The sequence below is a fragment of the Monomorium pharaonis genome, chromosome 6 (assembly GCF_013373865.1).
Source record: "Monomorium pharaonis isolate MP-MQ-018 chromosome 6, ASM1337386v2, whole genome shotgun sequence".
Classification (NCBI taxonomy): Eukaryota; Metazoa; Arthropoda; class Insecta; order Hymenoptera; family Formicidae; genus Monomorium; species Monomorium pharaonis.
This window is the reverse complement of record NC_050472.1, coordinates 8,579,218-8,594,237: the sequence shown is the minus strand read 5'-3', so window position 1 is coordinate 8,594,237 and position 15,020 is coordinate 8,579,218. Positions and strand designations below refer to the sequence as shown.

The 15,020-nt window shown below is 34.0% G+C and overlaps 2 protein-coding genes and 1 non-coding gene across 6 annotated transcripts in view; 1 reads left to right on the top strand and 2 right to left on the bottom strand.

Annotated features, from left to right (window-relative positions):
- Window positions 1-4,568, top strand: part of LOC105839462 (neuroligin-4, X-linked) — a 391,763-nt gene extending 387,195 nt beyond the window's left edge. For all 4 annotated transcript variants that reach the window (XM_036288012.1, XM_036288014.1, XM_036288013.1 and 1 more), the window contains one exon: window positions 170-4,568. In XM_036288012.1, coding sequence (XP_036143905.1) covers window positions 170-807 — 638 coding nt within the window. In that variant the 3' untranslated portion in view covers window positions 808-4,568. The remainder of the gene's footprint in view (window positions 1-169) is intronic.
- A 111-nt stretch (window positions 4,569-4,679) lies between these two features.
- On the bottom strand, window positions 4,680-9,538 carry LOC105839463 (la protein homolog). Its single transcript, XM_036288020.1, has 7 exons — window positions 9,023-9,538; window positions 8,135-8,485; window positions 6,881-7,023; window positions 5,759-5,834; window positions 5,402-5,656; window positions 5,158-5,296; window positions 4,680-4,956 (listed from the first exon to the last, which is right to left on the bottom strand). The coding sequence occupies exons 1-7, from the start codon at window positions 9,344-9,346 to the stop codon at window positions 4,859-4,861; spliced, it is 1,386 nt and encodes a 461-aa protein (XP_036143913.1). The 5' UTR covers window positions 9,347-9,538; the 3' UTR covers window positions 4,680-4,858.
- Window positions 5,007-5,111, bottom strand: LOC114254479. Its single transcript, XR_003625864.1, has one exon. It is a non-coding gene; the product is annotated as a small nucleolar RNA U6-53/MBII-28 (small nucleolar RNA).
- Window positions 9,539-15,020: the final 5,482 nt, after the last annotated feature.

Here is a 15,020-nt window from a genome sequence, read left to right as displayed (position 1 = left end):
GTGAAAAGTGAAAAGTTTCAAGTTACTGTCTCTTTCTATTCAACACAATAGAAAGAGATAGTTACATGAAACTTTTCACTTTTCACGTTTCCGCCCTAAGGAAAAAGGGTTACATGACCGCTGCCCAGAATGTACGACTCAATTATTCCTTGCTTTATCATTAAATCAGGACCGGTTCGGGACGAATGGTACACGCCACTGCCGCTGACAGGTACGACTAGAACGAGCTCCTCCTCGACCACCGCCTGCAGCACGTCCACCTCCGGCGAGGACAGCCTCATCGAGGACAATACCCCGATTCTGGACGATTCCGAGGACGATGCCGAGCTGCTGCAGAGACTGGCGTCGCGCAACTACTACAGCACAACCACCGCGCTGGGGATCACCGTGGGCGTCGGCTGCATCCTCCTGGTTCTCAACATGCTGATCTTCGCCGGCATTTATTACCAGCGGGATCGCGACAAGAAGCGCGCCGCCATGGATTGCAGACCGAACGGCCAGGAGTCTCTGCCGATGACCACCAGGACGGCGATGAAGCCTTCTGACAATCCGCGACCCACTCAGGAGCCACCCCCTTCGTACACGACCCTCGCGAGAAGTCCCTCCGTCCAGGAACAGCACTCCCAGGACAGCCAGGACAGCGAGCAGTTGAGGAAAGACCCGAGATCCGGTCACGGGACCAGCGGCAACGCCCACAAGGACGCGATCCCTCCGAAACCACCTGCCAGGACCACCAGTTCGCTCACCACTGCCGGCAACACCAACACCATCAAGAAACGCGTGCAGATACAAGAGATATCTGTATAGCATTAGGGGTTGCCCCCCGAGGGCAACGCGCGGACGAAGAGGGTGACCTTCGTAGAGGCGGAGAGGGCCACCGCGGAGTCCAGATTTTGAACAGTGTTACCTTAATCGATCGTCGGACAGTGCCGATTAAGGAAATCTCTTCTTATTTATCGCGGTTTGTACGCCGAACCTAACTCGAAATTAACAGGACTCGTAACACGGATATTTTACAGTGTGCATTGTGCGTGAATTGTGATGTCGAATAATCAACGTACGGGACGGCGCGCCTGACTATAGCCGACCCGTTACTACTGAAAATGGTCGATTATCACCAATTGTTATTACATGCGGCGCGGGGCCGCGGCTGACTGTAACGCGATCACGCTATTAAACTGTTATTACTGCTGGCTTGCGCCTGACTGTTACTACTTAAGAAAACTACTTTATGACTGGTTCTTTCTACTGGTAGAAATGTAAGATTGCACGTTGTGGTCGTTATTTCTAATAGAGACGTGGATTATAGGTAGTTGCTACTTATATAAAGAGACGGGATATTCTTTGTTGTTTTTAAGAAAGTAATCGCTGAAATACGCGCGTCATAACTCGCGGCTACGTTAAGTACAGGGACGGGAAGTAACGTGTTACGAATAACGCCGTTACTGCTATTTTGTCTATAATAACGATTTGGTAATTAGAATCTTTTATAACGGTGGGGGTTGAAATAGTTTTATGAAAAAAAAAAAACTCATTTCACATGATAAGTAAGAAATCAAAGTAATGCATTAATAACATCTTTTTTTCAATGAATAATGTTAGCAAGTTACTTATATCAAAAGACTATTCAAACCTTGGCGTTATAATTGCCATTATAAAAAATCGTAACGTCATTACCACATCGTTATTATTTAAAAAATGAGTATTAGCAAAAGAATAAAAATGACGCGTTAGTTGTAATGACTCTCATCCCTGATTAAATATATACCAGGTGCTCAAAAAGTATTTTATTCAAAGGACTTTTGCAATTGAAGATATCGACACGATCCCATAGAGCACAAAAAAAGCTTGCCGCAACATTGCAAAGTAATGTTGTAAAAACATTACAAAGATTTGTTTGCAATACTTTTTTAATAATGTTGCAGCAGCGTTTAAAAAATGTTATGAAAAAATAAGATCCTATTTGTTTAATCGTATCACCGCTGAAATTAACTGCCAGACGCGGCGAAGTTCGACCTTTCATAATTAAAAACCGCACAAAAAAGCGCAACATTATGAGATTTTCCACTTACTTTTCACTTAATTATAATAAAATAATTCCGTGAAGGGACGAATCCTCAAAATTGAGTTAAAAATGAAAATAAATAAAATATATTAACTGTAAAATTTTTTGTTCTTCTGCGAAAATTAATTCAGGAACATAATTTCTTATAATAGAACAATATTCCTTATAATGAAATCTGTTAAATATTATCAAACACGCCAGAAAACATATTCTGTTGTAATGATGCTGCAACATTTTAAAGATGTACATTTTACAGTTGCTGCAATGTTGCAGTCTTGCAATGAAATATTTCTGCAAGCTTTCTGTGCTGTACGGGATGTTCTTCCAGCCATTTAATTCATCGGAATAAATTCTGATTCTCTCAGAGACCGTGGCAGCTAGGTGGCCTTAAATATTACTACGTCAAATATAAAGGAAACGTGTCGATATCCTTGATATCACAGAAAAGAGCGCCTGACGAAAAATTATTGAGGCGAAACATATAATGAAATTCTTACGAAAGAACATTAAATTGAATTCTCCGCTAAAAAGCAATTATACGCGTAAGAATACCGTGTGCAGATCGATGCATGCTAATCGACGAAGAAGACTACGACGACGACGTCGAATCTGATCTAAGAAATCTCGAAACGGAATCGGAATACCAGAGCCAGGTACACGATCGCATACCATCGTCTCGACGACTGCTTTGTAAAGCATTGATTGGGAGGAAGAGGCACTCGATTTGAAGCGGATCAAACGGCTCGGATGCGATAAGCGTTCGTTATTCGGAGCGCTATTCGCGAGCGAAACGAATACGGTGTACGAAAGCACCATCCGTAAAATGAAAGTGCACTTGTCGTTCGTTTCCACCCTTGTGACGCGCAGCCCGAGCTACATCCCTCGAAACGTGTAATTTCGATTCCTTGATTTGAGGAGAACGGCTTAATAGCGCTCGCGAGTGCTCGCGAGGCTCCACTCGGGCGGAAAGCGCAATTCTCCAGCCGCGTTACTTGTCGCGCGAGTGCACAATCACAAGTACATTCGATGGGGTAAAGCCTCGTGGAAACGGCATTGGGCCGAACATTTCGCGACTTTCGAGAGCCGACTCGATCAAGAAACTGGATATAGAGAATAGCCCGACAGTCATAAGTATCGTACTCGCGGCTAGAGCTCCTCGTATGATGATATACGCGCGCCGTAAAAGCATTTTCTCATCCGTGAGCCTTGAGACTTCGTTGCTTGACAACGCAATCTTGTAAATCCTCTTCCACTTTGACATGCAAAACAATATATAAGACAGCGTTAACATCAGAAGAAAATAATAATCGAGATATTGGATGTATTTATATTTTTATTTAAACTGTTTGAATTAATGTTACAGAATTAAGTACATAGTAATTTTTAACTTTAAGTTCAAGTTATTTACATGTATATATATAAAAACAAAAAGTGTGAAATGTCGAGATGAACCTTGCTTAATGACCCTTTAATTCTTTCAAACCAAAATTTATAGAATAATATCGATAAATCCTTCATATGTAACATTTCTAAACTGAGACTATTGCCAAGATCGAATAACTGCTCAAAAAACGTAATGATAAAAAAAGTAATTTCTCTTAAAGTAGTATTAAAGCTCACGACTTGTATGGAACTTTCCTTCTATCTCTTTCTCTCTTTCACGACCAAATATCCTAAGACGCGATCGCGCTCGTGTTCACAGAGATACATTTTGTCTTTGTAGAGAGTTGTTAATCCTGAATTAATATTCATGACCCGAGATCGCTGAGACTACTAGGCTCCACACAGATACCAAGTTTTGAAAGTCATCCTCGTTATTGTTTGCAACTAAACCAATCTGCAGGCGAAAATAAAGCGCTTCTCAGGATATAATAAAATATATTTATTAGTTATAATAATATCGAGTAACAAAATCAATATGAAAAGCGGGAAACATTTCAAACACAATCACCGATAGATTTTTGTTCAAGACGCTTCTGTCACGTTTGTATTTTGATTCTTGAAATTGTGGCAAGATTGTAAGAAATTCATTCGTATATAATGATAATACAAGAACTGAATTTCCTAACAATGTAACTGTCCTAGAAGAAATCTCAAAACTTTTTCCATCTAAACTGAGTTTTAAGATCATATTGAAGACTGTTAAAAAAAAACAAGATTTATCTAATCAATTACGTACGACTCCTCGGCACATGAAACTATACATATGTATCAATATGATTAAGAAGGTAAAACTGTAAGTACCATGTAGCGTATAATATGCACAGACTCGATGTCGCGTAAAATCGTATTGCCGACTACAATAGTTTTAAGTACGTGCATACGTCATTACGTGTAATTTTTCAAAGCAACTGTTCGCGGATGATCTTTAACACGTTGTGATACTTGCGTGAAGGTAGTATTGACGCACGTAAAACGACAGTGAAATTTAATTACGTGTTATAGTCTAGAGAAACCAATTTGTAAATTTCACTGTACAACAATAAATGCCAATTTATAAAGATACATTTTTGTTTATTAATCATCTGTCAAGCAATGAAGAATTATCAATGTATCATATCATTTTTTGAATCTCGAATCAACCGTGAAGTATTAAATAATTGAAGAACACGCATTTAATCAAATATAGATGAAGTTATATTTTCAAAGTACTTAAAATAATATACATTAATAGGAAATATAACAAAGTTTAAACTAACTCGTTTTCTGACATAAATGAGTGTTTCTCTCCTATGTATAATTTGTTAATACATTGAAAATACAGTGTAATGTACACTTATAACTTTAATGGTTTTAGGAATCAATCTTATTTTCGACGCATTTCTTTTTGTTTGGAACTAGATCTTGTGAAGGACTATTCGCTCTCTTTTTTCCAGCTCGCGCCCCGCGGCCTTTAAACACATAAAATATATCATTAGTATTTGCTTCTTTAAAGCACAAAACTATTTTACGTAATAAAGGATTCAGTTGTTACAGGTTAACTCAGCGAAATCTATATGTAAAATTCATGATTTCTCGGTATTAGCATGGCTAAACATCATTATAGTATATTTAATATAAAATATTTCTAATATTTTAGAATGGCCTTTTACCTTTCTTACCACCTCGCTTGGCTTTATTTAATTTATTTTTCGATTTGCTCATCATCTCTTCCATCACTTTAGCGAGGTACTTTGCTTCTTCCTGACCCTCAAGGATTTTGCAGGTAATTTCAGTGTCTTGGATTACCATCTTAAAATACAATTAAAAATAATTTGCTCGATTAATGTTCAATTGCAAAATTACTAGAAAACTATTACAGAATTTTGAAAATTTTATGCCAGATATATCTCTTACTTTGCCTTCATTTGTTTTTTCTAACACAGGTTTAGCAGCATTTGCTCCTTGCAGACGTACCCAACCTTCTGTATTTCCTCTTTGGAAATCGATGTATGCAATATTAGCATCAAATTTGGAAAAAGATTCTTTAATATCTTCTCTTGTACATGTCTTGGAAACACCAGATAAATAAATAATTGAACCTTTTGGCAACTTATTATTTTCTACAGATATTTCTTCTACTTCCTCTTCCTCAGTCTCCTTTTCTTGTATCTAAAAGAAAAAAAAACAAATATATTGACCAAAACTGAAAAAATTAAATTAAGAACAATAAATCGTAGTCATATTTATCTTCTATTTACTTTGGTTACTCACAGTTGATGTTGTCGTTTTATCTTTCTTTTTCCTACGTTCTTCTTTCAGCTGTGCTTTTTCTGTGAGGTAATCCGTACTACAAAAATATATACAAATTATATATTATATTTATATCAAAAATAAAAAATATAGAGAAGACCAGAGCTCATTAGTACAAAAAAGAGTTAGCAATACGTTCTGTATTACATATTTATGACAAAATAAACAATTAAGTCTTAGTAAATTATGTCTTTTAACATAAGTACAATTTCCTAAGTTTTAAGTTAAACAAGTATTATAATTTAAAAAAGAAAAAATTTAATTCAAGAGAAGGCAATTAAATTTCCGAGCATTTTAAAGTTTTATTATTTATAAGTATTGATGGTTCATATAGTAACAGAAACTCTTCTTTTAACTGATAGTAAGTGATTTAGATTTGTTCTCTTAAGATGAAGATCATGTTCTCTTAAGATGATTTTCATCTTAAGAGAACAAATCTAAATCACTTACTATTAGTTAAAAGAACAGTTTCTGTTACTATATGATATCTTATTTTAATTAATAATAAGTCATTTATTGTACTAAAAATATTTAAATCAATATATTTAAGGTATGTTAATTCATATTTAAAGCAAACTTAGGTCACATGTAAATAAAAGTATACAAACATCCAATTACAACTTAACTTTAACAAACGCTATATATTTAATATTTCTGTATTAAAGTTACATTTAAAATAATTATTTTTCTATAATTTCATTTTCGACCATCAAAATAACTTTAAAAGATCTTTACATCTACTATCTATTAAGTATATTCTGTTATCTAAATATCTACATTTTATTTTTATTATATTTTAACTAATTTGATATAAAGTTTGTCGTACATAAATAAGTTACACCAATTTATTCTGCTATTGGAGCTACAATGCAGCATATTTACATTTTACTTATTACAAAGAAATTGTATATTATATTTAATCTTGGTATAAAAATAGAGAAAAAAATTTTATCACATTAATATAATTTAATTATAATAATTGTTTAAAATTTCAAATATTAAAATTGTAAAAATTGTGTAAACGAGATATTGTCTCCTCTATATCAATTCTTTTTTTCTCTCTTTAGATAAATTTTTACTTACGACCATTTCCTTATTAATTCGGTATCTTTATATTTTACAGATTCTAAATCCATAAATGCTTTTGCGTCATCGAGAGTTTCGAATTGCACGAAAACAGAGCCTTTGAAATGATAAGATTTATCTTTATCTTGAAACTTTCTCATCTGCAAAATAAAATCATGTAATTTACTAAATATATTAAAAATAATTTTCAATATTTTGATTTTTTTAATGTTATTATCTATTGCTTAAGGGGATGCTGGACTGCCTCTCAAATTTGATCGAGGTCGATAATGTAGAGTCATTTGTGCACATTATTAATGAGATTTCGTATATATTTCTTTTATAGATTAAAAAATTCTTTTCCAGAATTAAAATACACGTATTAATATTAATTTGTGAATTAAACTAGTGCTCTGTTTCTATCCTCGGACCGCCTCGTACCGATTCCTCACTCACACATATATACGAAATTTTCTCTGAGGCTTTTTTCTTATACCAAAGCTTCTAGCTCATTTCTGCAAGCATTTTATTATTCTTTCATATAATAAGATTAATGCGTACTAGTTATTTGTACTTACAAAATTTTTAAAACTTATGTGTTGCAAATGAAAGATACGAGACGACTGCACAAAAGTATAATTTACTAACTTTTTTTGTTTTTTACATGAAATTATAGGGAGGCACTATTTGTTATTGTCTATACTTTAATTCTAGAGAAGAATTTTTAATTCTATAAAATCAGTAAAAAAATAGGCCTAATTAAAAATAATAACGTTCAATCGGTAAAACAGACGACTCCAGCATCCCCTTAATTCATCCAAATAATTCTTTACTTGGATACTATTTGATTTTAAGTTTATTATTTTAAGCTTATTTTGACGGATTCAAAATATTGACAGATGTTTATAGCTAACAAATTAATATTAGAATACTTTATTTGAAAAAAAAAAAAAAAAAACATTATATTTCTTATCTTCCTGTGTCAAACAAATATTACATATTCTAAATTTAGAGTAGCAACAAAATCTTAAAAAGATTATTAACATAAGCATTAGTAAATTAATTATCAATTTAATATTGCAGTACTGTTATTCTCGTTCAACTTGTGAGAACTGTGTTTCAAAACTGAAAGTAATAGTATGCAATTTAAAGAACTAGAAAAAGTATATAAAATCTCACAATATATTAAACAGTAACATTCTGCTATGGGTTTTTCTAAATTTTAATTATATACAGTAGTCTTATCTTAATTAATGAATTATATATATTTACCACGATTGTTTCATATGGTTGGTATGGTTCAAAGAAGGTTTTCAGGTTTTCGATAGTGCTATCTAATGGAAACCCTTTGGCATAAATTGTTCGTGCTTCCTGAGCCTTCCTGTATCCCTCATTAAATTCAGGAAGGGGATGTTTTGGCGAGCGACGTATTTTTTTCCTGTCGTCAGAAATCTCCATGAGATCACTTGTCTCCAAAGCCTTCAGAATAACATCAACATTCTTGGTAAGAGCAGCCAACAATTTAAAATTTAACATGACTGTCATTGGAATCCAGCCGTCGTCCAGTTTTGTTTGGACAGTGAGAAATTTATCCCTTTGCATATTTACATTGCCAAAGTAATACTGCAAGGAGAAATTTAAACAATTAAAGAAACAGCAAACAAAAAATCAAGTAGCTTCATTCAATAATGTATTATTCTATTCTCATTTTTGTGTACTGAGAGATAAAGGTAAAATAATGCAATAGCGCTGAATAGCACCGACAAGTATCCTTTCTAAACATACCTACAGGTGGCAAGTCTCATTTTATGCTAAAGTAAGTTTTGTTCAATGATAAATGTGTACTATATATTTACATTGCTACTTTTAGCACTGCAAAAGGAAATAAAAAGATAGAGGAAGCAACAAAAAGATGAGTAGTCTCAAGTGAAAACAATCAACTTGTAATCAATAGATCCCAGGTTCAATCCCGAGCTCCGTCCTTAGTTTTTAGAAAAAAGAATTCATATTGATTACCTTTTAAACAAACCATTGGGACGTTATTTTCAACAATAAAGTAACTTGGTATTAAATCTTCTTTTATGAAACAAAGTGTAAGCGAAGGAGGAATTAAACTGAAAACTATAAACTGTTATTCCTAAATATCTTACAGAAGTATACCTCTACTTGTGCCTTAATCTTCGCCAAAAGATCCTCGGATGGTTCTTCTTCTGTGGGATCTTTTCCGTTTGCTTTTTCCACTTCTTCTGTCCGTTGTATTTGTTCCGCATCAAGAATCGACGCATCGTCATTAACCTCGGCGACGGTATCGCCGTTCAAGTGATCGGCGCAGACCTCGGCGGCAGCGTCGTCGTTCCCGTGATCATCGGCGACCTTAGCGGCAGCGTCGTCGTTCGCGTGGTCATCGGCAACCTCGGGGGTAGCGTCGTTATTCGAGTGATCATCGTCGACATTTTTCTTCTCTGGCTCGTCTTGTTTTTCCATGTTTAAATATTCTATCGTGATTTATAGAAATGAATACGAGCAACACAATTTTTTTGTTTTTTTAGATAATGGACAACGAAGACACTTTGTATTCTACAATTCAGAGAACGAAAAGAAAAACTATTTCCCGGTCTATACACGTGCTCTTTCTGGACTTCTTTGCATCCATTTGCATCTGGCTTCTTTTAAGATGCCCTTAGGGTATATTCACACAACTTGCATAAGCACATAAGGCTTTGTCTACAATAAAGATTTAGGCCCGTTTTAAAATAAAGGTGCCTTTTCACGCTGACGCTTGACGCTCATTTTCAGCATCAAAAGACATCACGTGACTAAAAATAAAGATACCCATTCGTCATTTTTAGTCACGTGATGTCTTTTGACGCTGAAAATGAGCGTCAAGCGTCAGGGTGCAGTCCCATGGAGCGGATTATGCGGAACGAGCGGATCACCAATCACAGGGCCGTTTCGACGGAATCTTTGAAAGAGTTCTATTAGAATAAGGGCCACCGCACAAACTCTTCCATAACGCGTTACGTTACGTTAAGTACTCCATACAAACTTAAGTTGTATTTAAAATTTAACTTAAATCAACGCACAAAGAAATCCTTAACGTAAGAACTTAAGAACTTACGTTAAAAGTTTCTTTGTGCGTTGATGTAAGTTTAATTTTAAGTACAAACTTAGGTTTATGGAGCACTTAACGTAACGTAACGTGTTACGAAAAAGCTTGTGCGGTGGCTCTAATCCCGCGATTAATGATCCGCTCGTTCCGCTTCCGCATAATCCGCTCCATGGGACCGCACCCTCAGCGTGAAAAAAGGCACCTTAAGGGCCACTTGCACCAAACTTTGATTAACTTAATCGTTGATTAGTCCATTGGAATTGACCAATTGCATTTGTTAATTTTGCTTAACGACAAATACAATTGGTCAATTCCAATGGACTAATCAACGATTAAGTTAATCAGAGTTTGGTGCAAGTAGCCCTAAGGCCTATTTCTACCAATGTAGATTAATTTTAATCTTGGATTAACTTACTACTTACCTCTTTCTCATTTTTGAAACTAGAATAAGGCCCGGTTTCACAACTCACGGTTAAATTAACTGGCCGATTATTCCATTGGAATTGACCAATCGTATTTGTTAATTTTGCTTAACGACAAATACGATTGGTCAATTCCAATGAAATAATCGGCCAGTTAATTTAACCGTGAGTTGTAGAACCGGGCCTAAGATAACAAGTAAATTAAACCAAGATTAAAGTTAATCTACGTTGGTAGAAACAAGCCTAAGGCCCGGTTCCACAACTCACGGTTAACTGCTAACGGGAGGTTAATAGATTTTCTGTCTCTCCTTAGATAATAATATAGAGAAAGATAGGTAGTCGATTAATCTCCTGTTAGCAGTTAACCGTGAGTTGTGGAACCGGGCGTAAGTCGTCAGTCGTTGGTTATAGGGGTCGTAGGATATTTAAGGGCCATAGCAGAATGGCTGACTTACAATCTTAAGACATGTTTTATGGTTTAAGCCTTATGTCTTGAAGCAACGCACAATGACTGTCTTGTGTTTTATGTCTTATAATGGCAATATCGAAGACGGCAAAAAGAGGCGAAAAATAAAACGTATGTATAAAAATACAGTACAGTAAAATAAATGTTATTATTACAACTAATAGCTTTATAAATATTTTTGCGTGTTTAACTATAATAAATAAGTAACAATAATTTCATACTTTAAAATGTTTGAATTTCAACAAATATGAATATAACCTCTATAACTTTTTCTTCTATATTGAAGATCAATTTATATTGAAGATATTTTAATTATACTATTGAGGCTACATTCCAAAACGTCCTTTCCGAGGAAAATTTTACTCGAAATATATAGTACACGTAACGTATCCTATATTACATTGAGTAAAATTTTCCTTGGAAAAGACGTTTTGGAATGTAGCCTGAAATTGTAATATAATTGTAAATAAAATAAATGTGATTGAAAATGCTGTGAAATAAAAAAAGGATATATTTGTAAATATAACCTTAAAAATGCTGAAAAACTTTAGCATTTTTGAGATTACATTTACAAATATATCCTTCCTTTATTCCACAGTTATTTTCAATCACATTAATTTTATTTACAATTATATATTTATATATCCAAATATATATATATGTAATATCCTGTATTAATGTTAAAAATAGAAAATGCCAAATTGTGTAGCTTTTGGATGCTATAATACATAAAAAAAAGGTGCAATAATGCGTATGTTTCCACAAGCTTTAGAACGTCGAAAAATATGGATAGAAAATGAAATAAGACTTGAAATAAGACTGAAATAAGACTTGAATAAGACTTGAAATTTGCCGCCTTTACATGCCATGAAACGGAAAATGGCGACTTCCGTCACATTGGCAAAACTCTCCTTATAGGATCTCTAGCTCTATCTTTCTTCGACATTCACTGAGCAACAAGGATAGAATACTTTTAGCTAGAGTTTCTATAAGGAGAGTTATGCCAATACCGCTCTTGATTGTGATTGGCTCCGCCAATTTCCGTTAAACTTCCGGTAGTTTTAGTAGAGCACTAAAAAAGTAGATATTCTCACGTTCGCCATTTTTCTTCAAACTAACAAGTAACTAGCATAATGTTTTACATATATAATACATTGCAATAACCTTTACAGTCTCAAAATCATAAATATCGTGCCTTCGTTTCATTGTCGCATAAAGTTTGGTGTTTCCAAAGATTATTAACGTATATATATATACAAAACATACCTAATTTTTCATGCTAGTTAGAAGAAAAATGGGGGACGTGAGAATACTCACTTTTATAGTGCCTTAGTTTTAGCCATCGACATATAGGCCAGTATTCATAGTCGGATCTTATATTTAAGGCCGGAATTCATAGTCGAATCTTATTCAAGTTCCAGCTTAAGCACGATCTTGAGACGTCAATGCTGTTATTTTATTGGTTAAGTAAGTGTGCTTTCCAGCAAGACACAGTGTAACACAGTGTCCACTAGTGTGAGCGAGACACACTGACATGTTCTTTCTCACACTAATGGACACTGTGTTACACTGTGTCTTACTGGAAAGCACACTTTGTCTCAAGTCGGCTAGAAGCTAGACTTAAGACAATGCTTGAGCTTAAGATCGGTCTATGAATCCCGTCCTAAGATTATCTTAAGTACTGTCTTAAGATGCCATCAGCCAATTACAGAGCTGTATTAGCATCTTAAGATATTGCTTGAGACGATCTTGAAATAAGATTCAACTATGAATACCAGCCTATGAATACCAGCCTATGGCTCTTAGCCATAGTTGAATCTTATTTCAAGATCGTCTCAAGCAATATCTTAAGATGCTAATACAGCTCTGTGATTGGCCGATGGCATCTTCCCAGCTAGCCAGGCCTGTTAAAATCACATATCGTGAAAGCTTTACAGCAAAGATTATTTCAATTTTGACAACAATTTTATGACAAGTAATTGTCTGTTGCTTTGTTTTCTAAAAGTTTCGAGCAAATTTACGGCAAAAGTTTTCATCACACGATGCTGCAAATAACAGAGAAAGACTTGTACATAAATATTACGTATAGAAATTACAAGATTTGTTCCGACACGATAAAATGCAAAATTTAAGCAAATAACAGAGCAAACCTTGCTACACGACATGACAATAAATTTATGGCAGAAACAGGAAATCTTGTTAAGCACAAAATAACGGCAAATTAGTAGCAAGAACAAAATAAAACTTGCCGAGCATACTTTTGCAACAAAATTGCGACAAGGTGTGTCCGTAAACAAGATTTTATTAATTTAATTTTTGTTGGCAAGGCTTGTCGCAAATAGTATGACGCACATTTTATGCAAATAACAGGGTTGCATTATCGGGTTTTAAACTTTATTTCTGACTTTACTATCTATCTCGAGATGGCGCATTTCTCGTGAAAAAGATTTACCTACTGAATTAATAAAAGGGGCTCGTCGAGAACAGAGAACCAAGTATGATTGCACATTTGATATTGGACTAATCAGTCTAATATTTCAGTCTAATAATCATTTTTGTTGATCTAAATTTCGACAATATTTGTCCTGTTCTTGCCACAAATTTGCTATCATATTATGCATAGCAAGGTTTGTCTCGTTTTTGCCACAAATTTACTATCAGCAATTTGTAGAAATGTATATATATTATTAAAAATATGCTTCAACCACATTCAATAAAACGTGGATACAAAATAATCCTGCACAAATCTTACGCACTTATTTGCTGAATAATTAATATTGCTATGAAATATACGCACAAGCGGCACAATCACCATGGCACGAGGACGAGAGAGACGGATTCATGAAACCAGTCGCGGCACGGCACTCGCACTCTCGCACATGCGTGAATTGTAATTTATCATGAATTCTCAGAGTATTCAAAATTTGAATCGCGAAGTATTCATTATAATGAACTTTTAAGGAATACTTCAAGACAAACTGATGATTATGGCTAATTCTTTACGAATTCTTCAGACATTTTTTTCTAAATCTGTATGTATTCTTTGAAATGAATTCTCTATGAACTTGTATTTACCTATGTGCTATCTGGGAAGAAACAAGGAATTAAACATACAGAATTAGCAAGAAGAAAGAACAAGAGGAATTAATCATTTCGCACATCAGGAAGCTATCGCGAGAAATGAAGTGTAATATATCTGTTGAATACGCTGGGGTGCTTTGGGAAATTATGCTCAGATAATTGTAGATTATAACCTAAATAACCCAGTGAACACAGTAATATAGTAGCAGTGTAACAGCAGTGTAACCGAATATAACAGGTTACGTTACTCTGAAATTACACGTAACTGACATGTAAGTTACAGTTTCCGACTCATTGTCAGCAATATAACATGTTATAATTACATGTTATCTAACCGTCACACAACAGTTACAAAGAAAAATAAAATAAAATTTCATTTTTTTTAATTATTTTTATCAACAGCACATACTAAATTTAGGATACATTTTTATTAATTAATTAAATTTAAATTGTTATTTTTTATTTTATTCTTACTTGCCGCTGCTAGGTTTGAACCCGGGACCTTGGAATGACGAACCTTGTACTCTACCTGCTACGCCAATTTGACTCATCGATATGGGTTATTGTCTACATATACCTATATGTTATAAACTGACGTAATTATATTATTTTTTATAAAAGCAATTAAATTTTGCAAAACATATTAAAAATAAATAGTATTAATTTATTTACTTATTAATTTCATTGTTAAATTTATCTTTTTCCATAACCTTAATAATTTGATGGAAATTGCGATCTATTTAGCACTAATCTTTGAAGTGTTCAAATGATTAATTAGATGGTTAACTATATAGATCATAATTCTAAGAAAAATTGAATAGTATACATTTATTATTGTTTTTGTTTAGCACATGATGAATTTAGATTTTGTGCATTTTTTGTGCGTAGTAATTGTAGACAAACCGTTATTTTTGAAAACATTATCTTTATAATAATTTTTTTTATTATCAAATAAATCTGTCATTCAGAATGTTATAATATTGTCTGATTTCTGAGTCAACTACGACGCATCGTTCCGTAATAATATTGAAACAAACGTGTTATGTTACGATTATACAATTTTTGTTAAATAACTGTAAC

Excerpts from the sequence above, each read along its gene's own strand:
- LOC105839463 (XM_036288020.1), bottom strand. The coding sequence starts at position 9,346 with ATGGAAAAACAAGACGAGCCAGAGAAGAAAAATGTCGACGATGATCAC. Across the intron at positions 7,024-8,134 it reads AACCATATGAAACAATCGTG|ATGAGAAAGTTTCAAGATAA; the intron begins GTAAATATATAT and ends TTTATTTTGCAG. Across the intron at positions 5,297-5,401 it reads AAAAAACAAATGAAGGCAAA|ATGGTAATCCAAGACACTGA; the intron begins GTAAGAGATATA and ends TTGTATTTTAAG.